Here is a 16,796-nt window from a genome sequence, read left to right on the forward strand (position 1 = left end):
CCCATCCTTATCACATCATAACAATCCCAACCAATTCAATTTTAATCATTCATACATATGCTTAAACCTAACTTTAATCATACTTAAGTTTCTTTAAATCAAAACCACAAAATTACCATCTCATTTCACTACCATACCAAACCTCAAACTCTAATCATAACAATAAGATACCATAACATCCTACTCATCAAAATCACTTATAATATATATGAACCTAGGGTTTGAAAATGGTATACCTTCCTTGGAGTGGTGGGTTGAGCTAGGAAGCCTTAATAAGCTTGGAGAAGCCTTAGGGAAGCTTGGATCTTCAAGAAAAACAAGAAAAGTTCAAGTTAAAAACTTGAAAACACTATTCATTGTCTTCTTCATTGATTAAATGAAGAAGTTAGAGAAAGAATTAATGGCTTAAACTCATGATATAGCCATAACTAAGCATAAAGATGGTTAGGGAATTTTCTTACCAATTAAGGATGCTTGGATCTTGATTTTGGAAATTTTTTTCTTTGAAAAAGGCAAAAAGCCGAGAGCTAATATGAAGAACAATGCCTTTGCTGATTTTTTTGATTTTTGATGAAATGATTTGCTAGTTGGTTGGCTTGGTTTTGTTTTTGATTTAGCAAATTACCACCTTGCCCTTGAATTTGTGTGGTCCTAAATCAACCACACCTCCTTCCTTCCATGTCATGCTTATGTCACCCTTATGATGTCATCCTCCCTTCCTTGTCTCCTTTCTATTGGTTGGATGACATCACTCCCATTAATCCCTTTGATTAACTTCCTAATCGTTTGCCTAATGACCGCTGATCTGTTGTACGGTTCGCTTAACTTTCGTTCTCGTTTATCGTTTGAAGGATCATACCCGGGATCTTATTACTTAGGTTCCCTTAACCTTTCTCAATACATTATATTCCTTTTTATGATCCTCTATTATAATCCTTTAATTTAAATCCTTTTTATTCTGTTACCTTATACTCAATTCTCTCCGTATCTTATGGATTTCCGGGAAAAACCAAAGTGTTCGGAATTGGATTCTGACGATCTTTACATACACTTATATACCACATAGAGTACTAATAATATCCCATAAGATCAATAACAGAACCCCTACATAGCGTGGCATGAAAAGTTTTCTCGTTCAGCAAAAACACTATTCATAAGGGTTTCAAAAATTCCCAAAAATTGGGGTTATTACAGTTACTGATTCCGAAGGAGTAGTATTGACATTATAGGCATGTGCAGCTTTGACTTGATGCTTAGGCTTAGGTTTAGGTTTACCATGAAGTCTGTGCCATGGGGGATAACCATGTACACAAAGCATTTGTCTCTTGAATGACTAGACATTTGACAGAAATCACATATTTCTGTATTCTCATATTTCTTGACAGTACTCTGTCTTCCAGATTTGAGACCTCCTCTTTGATTATCATAAGACTTATCATAAGCCTTAACAGAAAAAGCCACAGACTCAGTGACATTAGTATTAATCCCCAATTCCCTCTGATTTTCTTCCTGCATCAATAGACTGTAAGCAGCACTAAGAGATGGAATTAGTGTCATTAATAGGAGATGGCCTCTTATAGCTGTATATTGCTCACCAAGTCCCATAAGAAACTGTGACAACTTTGCACTTTTACTAAAATTGTCCAATTTAGCATTCACATTACAGGAGCACTTTCCACAATCACAACGTGGCACAGTTGAGATAGCATCTAATTCATCATGAAGAGACCTAAATTTGGTGAAATATGCAGAAATTGACAAATTTCCTTGACTCAAATAAGCCAGTTCATTTCTCAAATTAAACAGCTTAGGAACATTTGTCTGAGCAAATCGAATTGCAAAATCATCCCAGATGTCTTTAGCATTATTCATATACATAACACTTTGACGAATTTCAGGTGAAACAGTGTTCAGAATCCATGAAATAACAATATCATTGCAAAGAGACCAATGTAAAATCAGACTGGCATTAGTAGCAGTAGTTGCAGGTTTAGTATATGTGCCATCAACAAAACCTAGCTTTAGCTTAGATGAAAGCGCAATCTTCATAGATCTAAACCACTGATTATAGTTTTGCTCAATTAAAGTGACAGTAACGAGAATTAAACCTGGATGATCAGATGGATGCAAGAAATACGGATGATTTGTATCAAAAGTGAGAGAAGTAACCAGTGAAGATGCGTTTCCAGTTGCAGCATTTAGATATGAAGGAGACGCCGCCATTGATGACAGTTATGAGCTTCGGAGATTATGAATTAGAGTAGTAAAACAGATCTATTGAAATAGAGAAAGATAATGAATGTGTATGTAGATGTATGTAGCAGTGGAATAGTATATACTATTGGTATCTATGGCTCTGATACCATGACAGCTCCATTAATGGAGAACTTAACCAAGCTTATGAAGCAAACAACATTTCTGTATTGAAGAAGAAGAAGAGTATATTACATTTACTTAGCTTGTAAGCTAAGCCTGTTCATTCTATTTATACAGAATGGATAAGAAGAGAATTGTAACAAACTAATTGCCAGCTCATCTAACTAACATTCCTTCTAGAATATTGCAGCTCTATTGTGTTGACTTGCTATGCTGACTTTCTATATTAGTTACATCACTTGTCCAAAGCGTTCTTCTAAATCAATCTAAATTTCGCGTGTAATGTCCATAAACAGAATGTTAGATGCAATCTGAGGCTCCAAAGCTGAGATTATCCAACCGATTATCATACTATTACAACGGCACCAAAACTTGTAATCAGGATCAGTGGATCCAGGTGTAGGTAGCGTTCCATCAATGAAACAAAGCTTAGTCTTAACTAGGGGTGTAAACAAGACAAACTGTTCGTGAGCTACTCGAGCTCGGCTGATAAAAAATTCGAATTCGGCTCGAAATTAATCGAGCCGAGCTCGAGCTCGAACTTTTCTAATTTTTAACCGAGCCGAGCTCGAACTTCAAATTATTCGAATCTACAAATTGCTTATGAAATATATCAAGTCTCAATGTATAATGTACAGATTTCTATCTATTCTACCAGATGAATACTCAATAGTATTTTTACATATCTTTAGAGGAAAAGAGAGTGTCAAGATGTAATGTGTGTGTATTAGTATGTGTAATCTGTTATGTTCCAACTAACTCAATAGTATTCTGAAGGAGAATGATCAACATTTTAAGTGAACCTTGATTGGTTGTAAACATCAGGGATAATATAATTGACGAGTACTTAAACATGCTATTTATATGATGACATCCTACGTCAAAAATTTTATTGTCTTATTTTCATATTTGAATTTTTGGTACTGGTACCAATAAATGTCGTGTCTCTAAAAATATTTGTACAAATCATTTGTAAAAGATATTGTATCGCATTTAAAAACATAATTTTTTTAGGGTAAAATCATTTGATACTTTGATGATAAATTTTTTTAAACACTTTCAACCCACAAATGCTACTTGTTTGCCTATTTATACTAATTATAATAATCAGAATGTGGTATAATTTCATTCAACGGTTATTGACTTATTTTGATTATTTAATAATAAAAATATATAATAATAGACACTAATAAACTAATAAATTGCTAATATATTAGACATAGTCTCGTGGTAAACTGCGACCCAACTAATCCCGCTAAATTATGACCACACCACAATTCCTTACTAATTATTTTATTATTTTTATTATAAATTTAAAGTTATTATATACTCATATAAATATATTAAAAGTATTGTAAAATTAAATAAATAAACTTAAAAAAATATTTAAATATTAATGAGAACATATGTATCGCACGATATTTAATCTAGTTTATCTAAAAATCCAAAATTATGCATATTCTCACAAATATCACTACATTAAAAATAAGTCAAGTAATGCCTAAATTTTGGATATACAGATTTTTTAGGAAATGATTATGCTAAATATTTTTCATAATTTTAATGAAAAATTAGTTAACCGCGTAGCCTGGTTAGTTGTAGTATACAGGGGCTACTTCAGTTGTCCTAAATAATCCTAATTGTTGTAATTACATCATTTCATTTTTATTTAATTTCTTACTTCTCCACTGACCTAAACTTCTTATCTGTAACTCGTAATTTCCTTATTTCTCTAATCCTAACTCATGTACGACTTGAGCAATAATTGCTTCAAAAACCCAAGACAGGTTTCGATGATGCACTTGTTGTGTTTGATAAAATGCTCCATATTAAGCCTCGGCTTCCGCCTTCCAGTTATTAACTTTAAACCACTGCTTCCTGTTATTAACTTTAACCAACTCCAACGGCTACCCGCCCTCTTTAAAATAGTAAATTATAAGATGCGGCTAATATATGCACTCATTTTTTAAATTCACAAAAGGGTGGCCGAATTTTCTTACTGCCATTGAAAAACGCGTCTCCCGTCAAATGTAGCCTAACGACTCTAACGGAGCAAAGGATATTTTTGGATTTTTATATTTTTATATATATTCTTTTTATATATAATTATTATCATCTTCTTTATCTTTTTTTTCCTCCTGTGTTTTATCATCTTCTTCTTCAATCTTACTAATGAACACTATTGCCTTTTATCTCACTCTTGTCTTTTATCTCTCATCTTACTGGTAAAATTTAATAATTCTATAAACACATAATTCTCTAAAATAGAGACAAGGACCGTAGTCATCATATCTAATTATCGAGATTAAACCGAAAGCGGAAGCGTACCTGAATCCATAAGGCGATAATCGTAACGGTATCTGAATTCGTATAGTGTCCTTGATTATTGTATTCCTCAACCAATTACTCCTTAGGGTTTCTCAATGGCTCTCTCTGATGGGTAGAAGATAATCCGTTACGTGTACTTGTTATATTGGGGACTATAACCCTTTTTATATACCACCTAATTAAATCTCCCATTATAATTTAATTGGGTCTGGTATTAGGTATCCACTTATTAGGTACATACAATAAATTAAAATCTAATTGGATTTCTTATTTGATCACTTAATTTAACCCAATATAATAAATAGCACATATAATTGATATATTTATATGTAACCCATAAAATAATAATAATTATTAAAAATAATAATAACAATCTCCCACTTGGGCTTCATATGAATCCAGAATCAATTATACAAAACTTTAGGGCGCAACTTTATGCTATTTATCGTCCTTAGATTTTACCAAAACAATTCGGTCCGTCTACTATATATGTATGAGATTGTGGTGGCATTCGTCACAAACTTTACGTGACTAAACCTTCCAGGGTCACCACACAAATACATTCAACGACATGAATCAATGCATGGATAAGTGGCATGGAAATTACATGTAATGTGATCTATATAATGTCTATTTCCAACTAGTCCTTAGGCATTCTCTAACGAGATTGATTCCAATTTTCTCAACTCAATGTTAAACCACAATAAGAAAATTGAACAAAAGTAGAGTGACATTTAATAAAATTTCATCAACTGTATTCTACAGAACATAAACAACTCAATGTTTATTACATAAAAAACCAAAATACAAACTCCCACTAAACCAAAGTATCACATAAGGTAACAACCATATGAGCAGTATGCTCGTGAAAGACCTTAGGTGTTAACGCCTTAGTGAGCGGATCCGCAATCATGAAGTTAGTGCCAATGTGTTCTATCGAAATCTGTCCACTCTGAATCTTTTCTTTAATAACTAGGAACTTAATATCTATATGTTTTGCATCTGTAGTGCTCCTATTTTTGTTTGAATACTCCACTGCTGATTTATTATCACAAAATATCTTTAATGGTCTTTCAACACCATCAAGGATACGCAAACTAGTGACAAAGTTTCGCAGCCATAAAGCTTGATTGGATGCCACAAAACATGCTATATATTCTGCAGCCATGGTGGATGAAGCTATGAGCGTCTGTTTGGCAGACCTCCATGAAATCGCTCCACCAGCCAGTAGATAAACATAGCCCGAAGTAGATTTTCTTTCATCTTTGTATCCTCCAAAGTCAGAATCTGAATATCCAATAATTTCTAGATGATCTGATTTCCTGTATGTGAGCATATAGTCTTTTGTTTTCTTCAAATACCGTAAGACTCATTTCACTGCTTTCCATTGTTCCATTCCCGGATTACTCAAATATCTTCCCAACATTCCAACAATGAATGCTATGTCAGGACGAGTACAAACTTGAGCATACATTAGGCTTCCCACTGCCGATGCATATGGTATCCTTTGTATTTCCCTTATCTCAAGTTCATTCTTGAAACACTGTTTGAGACTAAATTTGTCTCCCTTAGACATGGGTGTATCCATTGGTGCACAATCTTTCATGCCATACCTTTCCAGAATCTTTTCGATATAGCTCTTTTGTGACAATCCAAGAACACCTCGAAAGCGATCTCGATGTATCTGAATTCCTAATACAATAGAGGCGTTACCAAGATCCTTCATCTCAAATTGATTAGTGAGAAATTTCTTGGTATCGTGCAATAAGCCTATATCATTAGTAGCAAGTAAGATGTCATCAACGTATAAGAGAAGAAAGATAAATTTGCTCCCACTGAACTTGTGATATACACAATGTTCCACCAAGTTCACTTCGAAACCATATGATGTGATTACATGATGAAATTTATGATACCATTCACGAGAAGCCTGCCTGAGACCATAAATGGACTTCTTTAATTTGCAAACCACAGTCTTTAGATCTCCAATGACAAAGTTTTCTGGTTGCACCATATAAATTATCTCGTCAATATTTCCATTGAGAAACGCCGTCTTTACGTCCATCTAATGTAGCTCTAGATCATAATGAGCCACAAGTGCCATAAAAATTCTAAATGAGTCTTTCTTGGAAAACGGAGAGAAAGTCTCATTGTAGTCGATACCTTTCTTTTGAGTGAATCCTTTAGCGACTAGATGAGCCTTATATCTTTCGATGTTACCACTCGAATCCCTTTTGGTTTTAAATACCCATTTGCAACCAATAGGTTTTGAGCCTTTAGGCAACTCGACAAGATCCCAAACGTCATTGTCTTTCATAGATTACATCGCTTCATTCATAGCATCAATCCACTTTTGAGAGTTAGGACTCTGCATGGCTTGTTGAAGATTTACAGGATCATCTTCCCCAATGCCAATTCCATCTTCATGTTCTTGTATAAAAACAACATAATCATCTGGAATTGCGCTCTTTCGCTCTCTAGTAGATCTCCTTAGTGGCACTTCTTGTGATTCATGAGGTTGTTGAGTTTGCTCAATTGGTTCCTCATGGGGAATTTCAGTGTTGTCTTGAACCGGAGGGCCTTGAACAATGATAGGTATCATAATCTGATCATTGTTCTCGGCAGAATCATAAATAGGATCATGACTATCTTCTTCAAAGACAATACTTTTACCTATATCTTCCCTCCCAAAATCAACATCCTCAAAAAATCTTGCATTATCAGTCTCAAAGAAGGATCTAGTAGTGGGATCATAAAATTTAAATTCGCGAGTGCGTTCCTTATACCCAACAAAATAGCAACTGACCGACCTAGAGTCCATTTTCTTTTCATTCGGCCTATATGGCCTTGCCTCAGCTGGACAACCCCAAACATGTAAATGCTTAATACTAAGTGTATACTTACTCCAAAGTTTGTAAGGAGTTTCGACCACTGCTTTAGTTGGAACCCGGTTAAGGATATAAATTGCAGTCTTTAGTGCATCTCCCCAAAATGATTCAGGCAAGGAATAATGATTTATCATACTTCTCACCATATCTTTAAGAGTACGGTTTCACCTCTCAGCAACACCATTCATATTTGGTTTTCCTGGCATAGTGTACTGAGGGACAAGTCCACACTCCTTTAGGAAGTTAGCAAAGGGTCCTAGATGTTGCTCACCTGATCCATCATATCTACCATAGTATTCACCACCACGATCAGATCTGACAGCTTTAATACTAATGTTTAGTTGAAGTTCAACTTTAGCTTTATACTCTTTAAACACGTCCAGAGCTTGTGACTTCTCATGTATCAAGTATAGTTAACCATACCTAGAGTAATCATCTATGAACGTGATAAAATACCGTTGACCGTTCCAAGAGGCCGTAGGGAATGGTCCACATATATCGGTATGAATCAGTTTCAAGACACTCGTAGCTCTATTGGCACCTAACTTTCTCGAATTTGTTTGTTTTCCCTTAATACATTCAACACAGACTTGAAAGTCAGTTAAATCTAAGGCATCAAGAATTCTATCATTCACAAGCCTCTGAATTCTCTGTATAGAGATATGACCTAATCGCTTGTGCCATAACATAGTAGAATTCTCAGTTAACTTACGCTTTGTACCTCTTGCACTTGAGTGCAAAATTTCATTATTAAAAACAACAGTATCAAGCATATAAAGATTACCAATTAAAGAACCAATGGAAACCACATTTGAATTTAAAGAGAAACATAATTTATTATTTTCAAAAGAACAAGTGTAGCCATATTTGTCAAAATAGGAAATAGAAAAAAGATTTCGTCTAAAAGACCGTGCAACAAATGTCTCAAATAAATCCCAATAAACACCAATTTTTAATAATAATCTAAATATTCCAACAGCTTCGACTGAAACTTTATTATCGTCGCCCACATAGATGAATCTTTTAGCATCAATTGGAGGTCGGCTCCATAGGCAACCCTGCATAGATACACTTATATGAGTAGTAGCACCAGAATCTACCCACCAAGTATCCTTAGGTATAGAAGCCAAATTAACTTTAGAACAAACAAAGACAGAAATCTTACCCTTCTTCACACGCCAAGCAGCATATTTGGAACACTCTTTCTTCATGTGTCCAGCCTTCTTACAAATATAGCAGGTTGTTCCCTTATCCTGCTTCTCTTGCAACTGATGCTTGGGTTTTCCACTTCCAATATCCGTACCTCTCTTTCTCTTCTTATCATGAGAGCTTGATGCCAAGTGAGCACTCTCAGTCTTCTCTCGCAAAACCCTCTCTTCCTCTTGCACACAGTGTGAAATGAGCTCATTAAGAGTCCATTTTTCCTTTTGAGTATTATAACTCACCACAAAGTGTCCGAACTGAGGAGGCAGAGAAATAAGAACCAAGTGAACAAGTAACTCATCCGAAAGTTCTAACTTGAGTTCCTTGAGTTTTCCAGCAAGATTAGACATCCCAATGATGTACTCCCTTATGTTCCCCTTTCCTTTATACTTCATGGTCATGAGTGTAACACCCCCAGATCCGGGGTCGGGGATCCGGATCGTCACGGTCTTTCTTTCCACAATATCACTTCACTTAATTAATAATAAATAACCTTATGTTGTGACCCCCCCATATTAACACACACCACAACCCGTTATAGTCTCAGAGATGAAATTGAAATAAGTACAAGTCTTTGAATCCACAATTTGAAAGTTATTACAACCCAAAATGATTACTTGATAATTTACAGTTAATTGCCATTATCTGTCACAAGTTATAATTATACATAATTTGATTCTCAAAAGTAGAGTGCCTGGTCTACCAATAGATCTACCTCTGCAGCTATAACAGCTACAACATCATCGGGAAGACGCGGGACGCTTCCCACGCGCTTGCGCTGGGTCTGCTGGAGTCTGGCCATCTTTCCTAACTGTTGTTGTGTGATGAAGAAATAAAGCAAGAGTGAGCCTTACAGCTCGCAAGATAATATATAGTGATAACAATAATATAAGTATCTAAATGGATACTTACTAGAATCTTTTATCATGTGTAAGATAATTACTTACTAGATATAAGTAAAAACAAGGGATGAAGTTACCAAATACTTCACTACACTTATATCATTTATAAAGCTACTTGAACTACCACTGTTCAAAGTATAATGAGCTTTCAACAGTTCATCACATAGATGAGACTACCAGACAAGATTTGAATAGATTAAATCTTTGAAATATTATTAAAGGAAATGAAGTTATGATATACTTCATTAAGTTCTGATATATATATATATATATCCACATATACATCTTCTTTATACATTTCCTGAAAACCTCTGTCATGTAAAGTATGAACAGAATTGCAATATCCAATAAATTTGGAAAAGAAAAGAATTTTGGCATAAACCAGATATCTTGCTGATCAGGCAAAGATACCAATAAGTAACCTTTTCTACTAGTAGATGGACGAATTCCCCACTGGTCATCACCCTGGCCACAATAGGACCTTATGCTGGACTGCCACTCAGCCACTTTTGTATTTGATGGACTCCCACTGAGCCACTTACACTATCATGGACGCCCACTGAGCCCATGTTGCTTATGCCGACTCAATAGATGGACTTACTTCCCGAACGTTGGGTAAGTAATCAATTCATTTACCAAAACTGCAACCTTGTTGCGAATATAAAATACACCATAGAGCCGGATCCCTCCGGTTTTGAGCGAGTATTTAAATCCCCTTTTTAAAGGAAGATCTTAAATATAAAAATGAGTTTTGGGATCCGCTCTAACTTTTAAAAATCATTTTGAAGACTCGAAAACACTTTAAAGAGTGTTTGGAGTAATGCTGATTTAATGAAGTAAATCAGTCCCAATATTTTTAGAAAATGTCTGAATATTATTATTCAAATAATATTCTCATAAAGATAATCCTTATAAAAATAATCGAAGTAGAAGTATTAAAACTTATACTTGAAACTAGTATTAAATAACCAAAGATATACTTATTCGAAAGTACTATCTTTATTTGAATAATCGAAAATAAGTTTGATTATTGACACCTTATTCTTTAATAAAATAAAGAATATATTTAAATAATAAGCGGAGTCATAATACCTCAAATGAATATTATAAATAATATTCATTAAATAAAATAACGGAGTCATACATCCTCAAATGAATATTCAATTAATAATCATTAATAATATAACTAAGTCATAAGCCCTCGAATGAATATTCGAAATAATATTCAATAATAAAATAAAGTTATCGAATAAACCTTATTCGATTAATAGTTTTGAAAACTATAACCATATATATATATATAAATATATATATATATAAAATCTACTCGGGATCCTCGACTCCCGGTTTTAGAAAATATTTTCATCTTTTGGGTCCCTATAATAAGGGTATATGCAAATTACCGCTATCCTCTAGCATAGGTATTATCAACTGAACCAACAGATATATATATGGCAAGAATACGAAACAGGCATGCATATGTACCATATAACATGCTACAATATATCGCAAGAATTTGCTATAACAAATATGCATTTAACGCAAGATCATGCATATACACAAATACATCACAACAACAGTTATAACGGGTAGAAAACTTGCCTGAGCGACTTGGGGTGATAAAAGGCTCGGGACGAGTCTGGTAACCTATAAACAACAAGTAAGTTGGAATTAAACCAAAGTCACTTTTAAATCTATACTTTAACTAACTTAGACTCTAACGCTTGTTTTGCGCTTATTGATTCTCTTAAGTCACTCGGGTACCCTCGGCTCCACCATTTTTAATAATTTAGTCTTTACGAGTTTTAAGGTGATTCCTTCGCGAGTGTCTTACCAACTGCCTAACACACTTACCATAAATGTTTCATACATTAATTAACCCTTTTTGGTCTTTAACCTATGTTTCAAAGTAAGGCGAGGGGAAAAGTTTCGTTCGTGAAACGCCGTTACTTGAAACGGTCGTTTCTCCTAAACCGTGCATCGGAATCGAACGAACTACATATCAAAACGAAGCTCGTAACACGAGCTATGTAGAAATGGCAATGGTCATAATCTAGCAGGGGGTTCTCGGGTCCTAATGTTATGCACAAAAACAGTCTAAAGAAAATCGGACGTTACGACGGCTATGTTTACGCGATTTCCCAATTTTAAACCATTCAAAACCAACCACAATTCAACCTCAAATCAAACACACAACCAACATCCATCCTTATCACATCATAACAGCCCCAATCAATTCAATTCCAACATTTATACTTATGCCTAAGCTTAACTTTAACTATACTTAAGTTCTTTTAATCAAAACAACAAGATTTACCATTCCATTTCAATACCACTTCAACCCAAACTCTAAACCACAAACATTAAGCTACAATATCACCATAATAATCAAAATCATCTTATTAAACATAGGAATCTAGGGTTTGGAGATGATATACCTTCCTTGAAGTGGTGGGAGGAGCTAGGAAGCCTTAAGAAGCTTTGAGAAGTCTTAGGAATGCTTGGATCTTAAAGGAAAACAAAAAAAATTTCAAGTTAAAAACTTGAAAACACTATTCATTGTCTTCTTCATTGATTTAATGAAGAAGATTGAGAAAGAATTGATGGCTTAAACTCATGATATAGCCCTAACTATGCATAAGGATGATTAGGGAATTAACTCACCAATTTAGGAAGCTTGGATCTTTGATTTTGAAATTTCTTGCCTTTAGAATGTCAAAAAGCCGAGAGCAAATGAAGAGCAATGCCTTGGTTTCTTTTTGATTTTGATGAAGAATGAATTATTTGGCTTGGTTGATTTGGTTTTGTTTTGTTTTTGGTTAATTACCAATTTAACCTTGATTTTGTGTGGTTAAAAATCCACCACATCTCCTTCCTTCCCATGTCATGCCTATGTCATGTTATGATGTCATCTTTCCCTCCTTGTCCTCTTCTCATTGGTTGGGTGACATCACTCTCTTTAATTCCTTTAATTAACTTCCTAATTGTTTGCCTAATGACCGCTGATCTGTTATACGGTTCGCTTAACTTTCGTTTTCGTTTATCATTTGAAGGATCATACCCGGGATCTTATTACTTAGGTTCCCATAACCTTTCTCAATACATTATATTCCTTTTTATGATCCTCTATTATAATCCTTTAATTTAAATCGTTTTTATCCTGTTACCTTATACTCAATTCTCTCCGTATCTAGTGTATTTCCGGGAAAAATCACAGAATATCCATATAGAGTACTAATAAAATCTCAGAATATCCATAATAGAACCCCTACATAGTGTGGCATGAAAAGTTCTCTCATTCAGCAAAAACACTATTCACAAGGGTTACAAAAAAGTTGAAATTTTTGGGGGTTATTACAGTCTCCCCTCCTTAAAAGGATTTCGCCCCGGAATCAAACAGAAAACAAATGGGGGTACTTTTCTAGCATTGTACTCTCTAGTTCCCAAGTCGATTCTTCTATATTATGATTCTGCCATAGTACTCTGACTAGCTTGATCACTTTGTTCCGAAGCACCTGCTCCTTCTTATCTATAATCCTTACTGGCTTCTCCACGTAAGTTAGATCTGGCTGCATATCCACCTGCTCGTACTCCACTATGTGTCTGGCATCCCGATGATACTTCCTTAGCATTGACACATGGAACACATTATGAACTTGTTGCAAGTTAGGGGATAAGGCTAGCTCGTAAGCTAACTTTCCAATCCATCTTAATATCTCAAAAGGTCCAATGTATCTTGGGCTTAGTTTTCCTTTCCTTCCGAACCTCATTAATCCCTTCCAAGGGGATACCTTTAGCAGTACTAAGTCCCCTACTTCATATTCCTTGTCCTTTCGGGCTAGGTCTGCGTATTTCTTCTGTCTGTCTTGGGCTGCTACAAGTCGCCCTCTGATAAGATCCACTATATCTTTGGTCCTTTGGACCACTTCGGGTCTGAGCATCTTCCGCTCCCCCACTTCATCCCAGTATAAGGGAGATCGACACCTTCTTCCGTACAGGGCCTCATAAGGTGGCATTCCGATGCTAGCATGAAAGCTATTGTTATATGAAAACTCAATCAACGGCAAGTGATCATCCCAACTCCCTTTAAAGTCTATTGCACAGACTCTCAACATATCCTTTAGTGTTTGGATGGTCCTTTCACTCTGCCCATCCGTCTGGGGATGGTACGTGGTACTCATATTTAACTTGGTCCCCGCACATTCCTGAAAGCTCCCCCAAAATCTGGAGTTGAACCTGGGGTCTCGGTCTGAAATAATGGACGTTGGGACTCCATGTCGCGTCACTATTTCCTTAAGGTAAATGTCCGCCAGTCTATCGACTGTATATCTCTCATTGATAGGAATGAAATGAGCTGACTTTGTCAGTCGGTCTATAATTACCCAAATGGCGTCGTGATTGGCTTTCGTCCTTGGCAAGCCTACAACAAAATCCATCGCTATCTGTTTCCATTTCCATTCGGGAATCTCCAGGGGTCGTAAGAGTCCACTGGGTCTCTGGTGCTCTGCTTTTACCCTTTGGCAAGTCAAACATTTGTTTACCCATTCTGCTACGTCCCTCTTCATGTTGGGCCACCAGTAATATTCCTTCAAATCCCTATACATCTTGGTACTTCCCGGGTGAATGGAATACCTTGAACTATGGCTTTCATCCAAAATCTCATCTTTAAGCTCTTGAACATTCGAAACCCAAATCCGGTAGGAGTACCTCATTATCCCTTTATCATCTTTCTCAGTATGGATCTCCTCTCCAGTCATTGACTCTCTGCCTTCATTCATTATTTTCTCCTGGCACAATCTGATCTTTTCCAATAACTCTGGCTGCATTGAGATCTCAAAAAGCTTTTCAGTTCCGGTTCCGGTTACCTTTACTTCTATTTCCATTCTCTCAAAATCCCTTATCAATTCTTCCGAAGTCGTTATCATTCTGAGTCTTTCCTTTCTACTAAGGGCATCAGCCACCACATTGGCTTTCCCTGGATGATAGAGAATGTCACAATCATAGTCCTTGATTAGTTCTAACCATCTCCTCTGGCGCATGTTGAGCTCTTTCTGCGTAAATATGTACTTAAGGTTTTTATGGTCTGTGAAAATCTCGCACTTCTCTCTATACAAGTAGTGCCTCCAAATTTTTAAGGCAAATACTATTGCCGCGAGCTCAAGGTCATGAGTAGGATATCTAACCTCGGATTCCTTCAATTGTCTCGACGCATACGTAATTACTTTACCGTGCTGCATAAGCACACATCCTAATCCTTTGTGCGACGCGTCACTATATATCACAAAATCTCCTTTTCCGTCCGGCAATGCCAACACCGGAGCCGTTATCAACCTTTTCTTTAATTCCTGAAAACTGTTCTCGCATTTCTCCGTCCATTCAAACTTCTCTGTCTTACGAGTAAGTCGGGTCAAAGGGGCTGCGATCTTCGCAAGGTCCTGTACAAATCTACGATAGTAGCCGGCCAATCCTATGAAACTCCTTACCTCTGTGGGTGTTTTTGGCCTTTCCCAATTTGAGACCGCCTCTATCTTGGAGGGGTCGACCAATACTCCTTCTTTATTGATCACATGTCCTAAAAACTGTACTTCATTCCGCCAGAACTCACACTTCGAGAATTTGGCATACAACTGCTCCTCTCTGAGTATTCCTAGAGCTATCCTCAAATGCTCTGCATGTTCTGTCTCAGTCCTTGAGTAGATCAAAATATCATCGATAAAAACTATCACACATTTGTCCAAGTACTTCTTAAATACTCTATTCATTAAATCCATGAAAGTCGCTAGGGCATTGGTTAATCCAAAGGACATTACCAAGAACTCATAATGCCCATATCTGGTACGGAACGCTGTCTTGGAAATATCTTCAGGTTTAATCTTTAGTTGGTGATATCCAGTTCTCAGGTCGATCTTGGAAAAATAAACAGCATCCTTTAGCTGGTCGAACAGATCGTCTATTCTAGGTAATGGGTACCTGTTCTTTATGGTTAGCTTGTTCAACTCTCGATAGTCGATGCACAGCCTCATGCTCCCATCTTTCTTCTTAACAAATAAAACTGGTGCTCCCCATGGAGACACACTGGGTCTTATCATACCCTTATCCAAGAGTTCCTGCAATTGGATAGCTAATTCCTTCATTTCTAACGGGGCTAACCGGTAAGGTGCTTTTGAAACTGGCGCCGTCCCTGGGGCCAACTCAATAGCAAATTCAATCACTCTATCGGGTGGTAATCCCGGAAGGTCTTGTGGGAATACATCTTCAAATTCATTGACTACTGGAATATCTTGTAAGTTGGGCACCTCCTTCTGCGTGTCCACCACATAGGCTAGGTAGGCCTCATTTCCTTTTCGTAGCATCCTTCTGGCCTGGGCCATAGTCAAAAATTTTTGCGTCTGCCTCTTTCCTCTAAATATAACTTCTTTCTTCCCTGGGATATTTAGCTTAACTTTCTTCCCTTTATAGTCTATCTGAGCATCATTGCTAGATAGCCAGTCCATTCCCAAAATTACATCAAACTCCCCTAATTTAAAAGGAATCAGATCAACACTAAAAGATTGCTCCCCTATGCCTATCTCACAGGCGGGGTGAATCTGGTTAACAGGAATAATTTCATGATTGGCTATTTCTACTTGTAAGGGTTCTATCAAGGGTTCAGCCTTAAGTCTTAACTTACGCGCAAGGTCCTTTGATATAAAAGATTTAGTTGCTCCCGAATCAAATAAAACGTTTGCACTGACTGAATTTAGAGAAAGGGTACCTGCTATCACATCTGAATCTTTCATAGCATCCTGGACTGTCATGTTGAAAGTCCTTGCAGTAGGTGGCTTATTAGAAGCAACCCTGCTTGCTCCCGAAGCTGCTGGTTTGTTCATTGGGCATTCCCTCTTCCAATGACCTGGGCGTCCACACTGATGACAAGTGGTGGTTGGAATGACGGCAGGGGTTAATGATGGGCACTTAGTTGAATAGTGACCTTCCCGACCGCACTTAAAGCAGGTTACTGGCTTTCCTTTACACTCCCCAGTGTGATTCCTTCCACATATATTACAGGCTGGCAATGGGGGTCGAGACTGGTTGGGATAGGACATTCTTGACTTCTGGC

The 16,796-nt window shown here is 36.5% G+C and overlaps 1 protein-coding gene across 1 annotated transcript; it reads right to left on the reverse strand.

Annotated features, from left to right (window-relative positions):
* Positions 1–1,194: 1,194 nt before the first annotated feature.
* LOC141685535 (uncharacterized) lies at positions 1,195–2,223 on the reverse strand. Its single transcript, XM_074490629.1, has one exon. The coding sequence runs from the start codon at positions 2,221–2,223 to the stop codon at positions 1,195–1,197; it is 1,029 nt and encodes a 342-aa protein (XP_074346730.1).
* Positions 2,224–16,796: the final 14,573 nt, after the last annotated feature.

Source organism: Apium graveolens, chromosome 9 (genome assembly GCF_009905375.1).
Source record: "Apium graveolens cultivar Ventura chromosome 9, ASM990537v1, whole genome shotgun sequence".
Lineage (NCBI taxonomy): Eukaryota > Viridiplantae > Streptophyta > Magnoliopsida > Apiales > Apiaceae > Apium > Apium graveolens.

Bases quoted from the DNA above. Each gene is read 5' to 3' on its own strand.
- LOC141685535 (XM_074490629.1), bottom strand. From the start codon at position 2,223: ATGGCGGCGTCTCCTTCATATCTAAATGCTGCAACTGGAAACGCATCT.